The sequence below is a fragment of the Halichoerus grypus genome, chromosome 14, assembly GCF_964656455.1.
Source record: "Halichoerus grypus chromosome 14, mHalGry1.hap1.1, whole genome shotgun sequence".
NCBI classification, from domain to species: Eukaryota; Metazoa; Chordata; class Mammalia; order Carnivora; family Phocidae; genus Halichoerus; species Halichoerus grypus.
Genome location: NC_135725.1, coordinates 75528074 through 75534440, shown reverse-complemented (window position 1 = coordinate 75534440; position 6367 = coordinate 75528074). Strand labels below are relative to the sequence as shown.

The 6367-nt window shown below is 50.4% G+C and overlaps 1 protein-coding gene across 1 annotated transcript in view; it reads right to left on the bottom strand.

The window, feature by feature from the left end:
• Nucleotides 1-276: 276 nt before the first annotated feature.
• The window catches only part of TMEM268 (transmembrane protein 268), a 288999-nt gene continuing 282908 nt past the window's right edge, over nt 277-6367 (bottom strand). Inside the window, exon 9 of the mRNA XM_078061671.1 lies at nt 277-453. Coding sequence (XP_077917797.1) covers nt 394-453 — 60 coding nt within the window. The 3' untranslated portion in view covers nt 277-393. The remainder of the gene's footprint in view (nt 454-6367) is intronic.

The window sequence follows — 6367 nt, the reverse complement described above, 5'->3', positions numbered from 1 at the left end:
TGATTTTGCTTTCTGTTTAATCCACACATCTTTATGAAACAAACAAACAAACAAACAAACAAAAAAGGGTAAGCGAGAAGAATATCAAAGATATAAAATGGCACACAGATTCCCAATTTGGACCTTCCTAGTCTGAAAACAGTACCTGAAATCCCGTGAGGTAAGTGATATCACTGTACCCATGACACAGAGGAGGAAACTGAGGCACGGGAAGGCTAGGGAACTTCAAAACCACACTGTTGTGCTTTATTGAAGGTGATCAGAATGAAAATGGAACGTTTAATTTAGAACCTCGTCATCTGGGAGCCAGGAAGACGACTGAATGTGATGAATACACTCCAGATGCTGGTGATGGAGTCAGACCACACACAGCGCCGGCACCAAGTGTCAGGATCAGGAGTAAATCCGATGTTCCTTCCACCTTTCACATTCCACCCTCAGGAGGGGCAGAACCTGATGGAAGAAACAAAGCAAGCCAAGAGGTTACTTATTGCTGTAACTGGGTTGGAAGGACAAAAGACCCATTAAGGTAAAAGGGCACACACCCTAATGTTTTCTCTGCCTGCAAGGCGGACACATCACTCCACCAGCTCCCTCCGACCTAACGCCTCGCCCCCAGCGTGGAGAATGGAGACCGGGATCGTGAGGAGGGAAAACCTGCAGCCCCAGCTCCTGCCCACGGGCTGGAGGGTGACTCACACCGTGTGCAGCCGAGCCGGTCCTGCCGAGCTGGTCTCAGAGAGAAGTGGCTGCTCTCACCTGTGGCTTGGAAAACCGCGGTCCGCAGAAGGTATGCCCAGCCGTTCCGCACTCCGGAGTCTCCAGAATCCCAGGGGCCACGGCAGGCTGCACTGCCTTTGCACCAAACCCCAAAAAGAACCTCCCTCCAAGTCCCAGAATCCCATTGCCGCCAGGGTTTCGGAGTGAGCGGCAGCCGGTGGAAATGCATCCTCGTGGGGGTGTGCATGGAAGTCACCCCTTCTCCCAAACTTCAATGACGTCATCGGCGTGGCCACCGCGGGAGTGGAACCCACATACACGGCAGCACCCTTGAAATGGCCCAGCAGGACCAGGAGGGGAACCTCGTCCGTTCCCGGGAGAGTCCCCTGCCCGCCCGATGCCGTTTGCAGACTCCCGGGCACCTGCTGCCTCCCCCGAAGCGCCCACGTCCCGCGGCCTGGTGCGCTCGGCTCACTGCCTGCCTTGCCTGCTGCATCTGACCCCGACACCTGACGAGCAACCACAGCTTGAGCACGCCTGCGGTGCCCGCTTCCCGGCCTGGCGTGGACACTTGACCCGCTTTCTCTGTAATGAGCCCCCCCCCCGGTCCCGCACGGGTCTTGTTTGAACTGATCCCAACACAAGGACACACGCACGAGCTGGGAGGCTTTACGCTACACGGCCAGGCTGCCAGAGAAGGTTCATGGAAAGAAACATACCATGGGGTCATGGGAAGGAGGGACCACAGGGAGGCTCCTTCAGCTAGGAAGGTGACGTTGGCACCTCGCCCTTCGGGACGGCACAGGGCGACTGTTAGTGCAAAAAGGCCGGGAGTGGGAAACCGCTTGCTAAGGGACATGGCCTCAGCGGACATTCCAGGGCCTTCCCTGGTCCCTGATGTCAGCGCAGCTGCAGGCCACAGGCTCTCCTGCAAGCTTGCCTCTCAGCATCTCCCCTTCTCTGCCTTGGGCCTTTCCTCAGAGCCTGGGAAACTACTCCCATCTCACACAAGGACATTTTCCAAGTGGGAGGTGGGGCAGGCCTGGGGACCCTCCACCGAGGAAGGACAGGAATGAATGACCGGATGAATGCCCCCGGGCCCTCTCCTTTCACAGAGGGACACACGTTCGGCATGCCTTCTCACGGGGGCCCCAGTGGGACTAAGCCACAGTTGTCCACAGCGGGAACCGAGCAGCAAAGCCCACGTTGGCCATCCCTCCTCCCTGTCTCACCCTGCTCTCGCCCTCACTCCTACATGGGGGTCATCTCTCAAGCTCTTGCCTCAGGCTCTGCTTTAGGCCTGATGGGCTGAGACAGAAACGCGTGATAGTTACAGTGAGAATCGGGAGTGCTGTGTAAGATCATGTCAGTGAGGTTAATATGAGCCAGAAGGTGAACAGGAAACGGAAAAGCTTTAGATTTCAGACTCCATTGTCTGCGCAGTCAAATGGTGGAGCCTAGCCTGGGAATCCTGCCAACGGGCCTTGGGGTGGCAGTGGTGGCCGGGGATCTGGCCTCACCAGGGCCAGATGGAGTCTTTGGGCCTCCGCTAAGCCAGCGAAGATTCAGGGAAAGGATTGGGATGGGCAGGGACATTGATGCAAAAGGCCGCTCACCAAAATGGGGCCACCAGGGAAGCCACGAGGTGAAGGTCTGACTCAACTCTTCTGCCAGTGCCCAGAACATATCACTAGCACATTGGATTTGGCATGAAAATAACCACAGCTTTCCTGAGTGCTGCCTATTTTCAACCTGCTAAGCAGTTTTCATAATGAGCTCATTTCGTTCTTAAAACAACCATGTAAGTCATTCTCCCCATTTTATAGATGAGGAAAGTGAGCTCACTGGGCACTCAAACCAAGACTTGAATCCAGAGTTCTAGGATTCCAAATTGCAGGCCCCGGCCAACCAACTACCCTGCATAGATCCAACGGTACTGCAGTCCAGGCTCAAGGTCAACAACTGACCTTGCAGATGTAAGCTCGAGGACTGCAGGCGGGAGGAGCTGGGAGAGGCCTGGGTTCACCAGCATTGCCTGGGGATAGATGTCCCCTGTGCCTCCGACTCATAGCCACAATGACCGTGTCCTCTGTGGTCACATTGTAGCTGTCCTTCCATTCGTGTACAGTGTTTCTCAGGTACGTCACCTACTTTCAGGGCCCGAAGGGAAAAGACTCCAGGTTGGGGTGGGCAGAATGCTTAGTTTTTTGTCATTTAGAAAAGAACCTACAGCCATGCTTATCTCTACCAGCCACGCTCCCATTTATAAAACATATTCCACTCCTTGAAATCACGATACCGAGAATGATGAGAGCAGGCCATATGACCCCGATTCCAGAGAGGAGCAAACAGGATCAGAGATGTTGAGAGGCAGGACAGTGTGGTAGAAATACCAGCCCCTGGCCTCGGAGTCAGGAATGCCTGCTCCAGCCTGAGCTCTGCCCCTGAGTGGCTTTGCCTCCCCCCTGGTTCCCTAGTCACCTGGGACACAGCCTTTGCAGGCTGTTGGAGAAGAAAGAGTCCAAAGGTGGAAGGGGCCTGATTCCCTGAACAACCGCACAGAGCAGAGATCAAATCCACCCGTGGAAGTGTTCCGTGACGCGAGCAAGCAATGCATTTCCTTTTTTTTTTTTTTTTTAAGATTTTATTTATTCACCTGACAGATAAAGACATAGCGAGAGAGGGAACACAAGCAGGGGGAGTGGGAGAGGGAGAAATAGGCCTCCTGCCGAGCAGGGAGCCCGATGCGGGGCTCGATCCCAGGACCCTGAGATCATGATCTGAGCCGAAGGCAGATGCTTAATGACTGAGCCACCCAGGCGCCCCAAGCAATGCATTTCTATAGCATTCTGCCAGGGAGCTCATGGAGTTAACAGCAGTCAGCTAAGCTTGGCTCATCGAGTCCCTCTGCGGTCAAGGCGGTTTTCTCCTCTGACCTCAGTCCAGTGGATTCAGCATCATTTGGAGCTTCCATCTGGTGCTTTCCAAGCTGGACTTCACTGACCGCACATTCTTTGGTTTCTGTGATGTCTGTTCCCGGCCCCAGTCCTTGCCCAGTGCCCTTGAAATCAGCGAGGCAGCAGAGCTGAGCACCGCCCAGGTCTCCTCCCTGGTGGAGAAGAGCCAGCCTTATCAGATAATCCAAAAGCCAGATCAAAGGTCACCAGACCCAGTCACAGAAAACCTGGTCCTGACCTCAGCTGGATTTCTAATTTGCTATGTCCCCTTGAGCACTTTCCTCAGTTTTTGGTCTCGCTTTCCCATCTGGAGGACTGTGGGGTTGCCCTCACGGATACCAAAGCAACCACTCACACTTCAGGATTCTAACGTGTGCATTCAAGGCCCGAGAGGGAAAGATGGGGGTTAATTACTCAAAGCTGTGGGATAATTAATGACAGTGATTTCCCCAGACTCTAAGGGAACAAAGATTTTGTGGAAAAGGAGAGAATTGTTGAGGCAGATGTCATGTTTGTGAAGGCAAAACATCAGACTCTTTCCATTATGAGCCCATCCCATTGTTTGAGAGGTAGCCGGAGGGAATGGAGAGGCCACAGGCTCTGATTTGGAAAGACCTTGATTCAAATCTTGCCTTTACTCCTAATGACTGTGCGTTGGCAGGAGCTCACTTCTCCAAGTCTCCATGTTATCACTGGTGAAGCGGCATTTCTCACAAAGTTGTGGTAATTAAATGAGACAATGCAAGTAACACACATTGTAAGCTGTGGCAGAGAATTCCCTTTATTGTCATCATGCTCGGGCGAGGGGGAAGCTGGTTTGGGAAAGCAGGGGGAGGGATGGAAGCATTTCTTTCATTCATGCATCTCATCATTTCTCTCAACATGGTGTGTCAGGTGCTGAGATGAATAAAACATAGCCTTTGACTTCAAGGAATTCAACGTCTGGGTGGAAAGACAGATGCACACACAAGTTACTGATCCCCTAGTGTGATAACTACCTCACACATGTACAAGAAAACCAGCAGCACCCCTTCTAGAACATGCTCTAGAGAGACATCCATGGGTGCCCATGGAAACATGTACAGAGATGCCCACTGAAATTTTGGTTACAAATTTAACAAGTAGGAAAAAAAATTAAATGTTCATCAATAAGAGAGCAAATAAAATGCAGCACATAAATCAATACCATGGAGTCTCATTAAGAATGAGTGGGAAATGTAGTTATCAGATTATATATAATTTGGTTACCCTTTGGTTGGATTTTAAAACCACACACCAAATATTCTGTATTTTTCACAGATGTGTGCAACTGTATGTATAAAAGTATTTTTTTTTTTTAATGGACTAGAAGAATCCACATCAAACTCATGAACCTGGTAGCTTCTGGGGAAGGTAGGAAGGAAATGGGTCTAGGGGTAAAGGTCAAAGGGGACAGTAATTTCATCTGTAATGGTTTGCTCATGTTAAAAAAAAAACAAAAACTAGAAACAAATATGATAAACCTTAGCATTTATTTGTTGCTTTGGAGAGTGTTAATATGTGTGATATTTTTCTTTATACCTTTCTGTATTTTTTTAAATTTATCAAAATAAAAGTAACCAGAATATAGCAGTGGGTTATACAAAGCATAATGAAAATGTCCTTCCCTCAGTTAGGCTAAACTGACCTCAGAGTAAGTCCATGCTAGAAGGGGGTGGCCAGGAGACAAGATCAAGCCTGGCAGGAGTTGCCAGTGGTCACAGAGGCTCATGGAGAGGGTCAGTTGATCATGGCGACACTGTTTGGGGGTCAGCATGAAACTTTGGTTTGGAGAAATGAAGAGCTGGTCTTCATGCCTGGATTTACCACTTACTGATATAACAAGTTCACAATTGTAATCACACATCAATTCTGAAATCTATTGCCGTCTCTCATGAAGCTAGTTCCTCATACTAGTTAACAGATAAAAGGTGGACTTTAAATTCTATATAATTTATACTTCATTTCAGCCAATACTTTAAGTAGACTCTTTAGGAACTTCTCAGTCTCTCTGGGGGAAACAGATCCAATCTCTAAGTCATGCTTCTCTGCCTGCCATCCCTCACTCCTCTCCAAGATGGCGCCTGGGCGTGGTTTATGCAACCTCACAATGGAAGGGCAACCCTGGGGCCGCAGGCACAAAGCCAGTTCAATGCTGGTTTCAGAAGCAACACCCTTGATCCACCTAAATGCAGACTGACCTCCTAGAGCTTGCATCTCAAGTCTGCAACCAGTGAAACTTGAGGTCTGCTGTTTGTGTGTGTGTCTCTCTCTCTTTCTGCTTGGGCAAAGTCTGGGTGCTCCCTGGCTGATTCAGGGCCACCTCCTCTAGACCTTTCTGAGGCCTGGCAGTGAATCCAATTCAGCTTTAGCCCACACGGTTTGTTATCTCTGCAGCCTTGTGTACAGAACTGGTTAGAAGGTCCTGCTATGATGGACCTTCTAACCGGCACCCAGCTGTCTGCAGCACACGGGAACCAAAGGCAGCTGGAGAGGGCTAACCCTCTAAGCCTCCCTGGGCCTCACAGGCACTACACTGCCATGATTATTTTGAGATGGCCGCCCTATCATGTCCTGTAAGGTGGCTCTGCTGGGTAGCTCCCCAAGCAGAGAGTGGAATAAAGAACCACCTTCTGTTCTGGATGTTTCTTTCATTTATCTAAAGTGCTTTT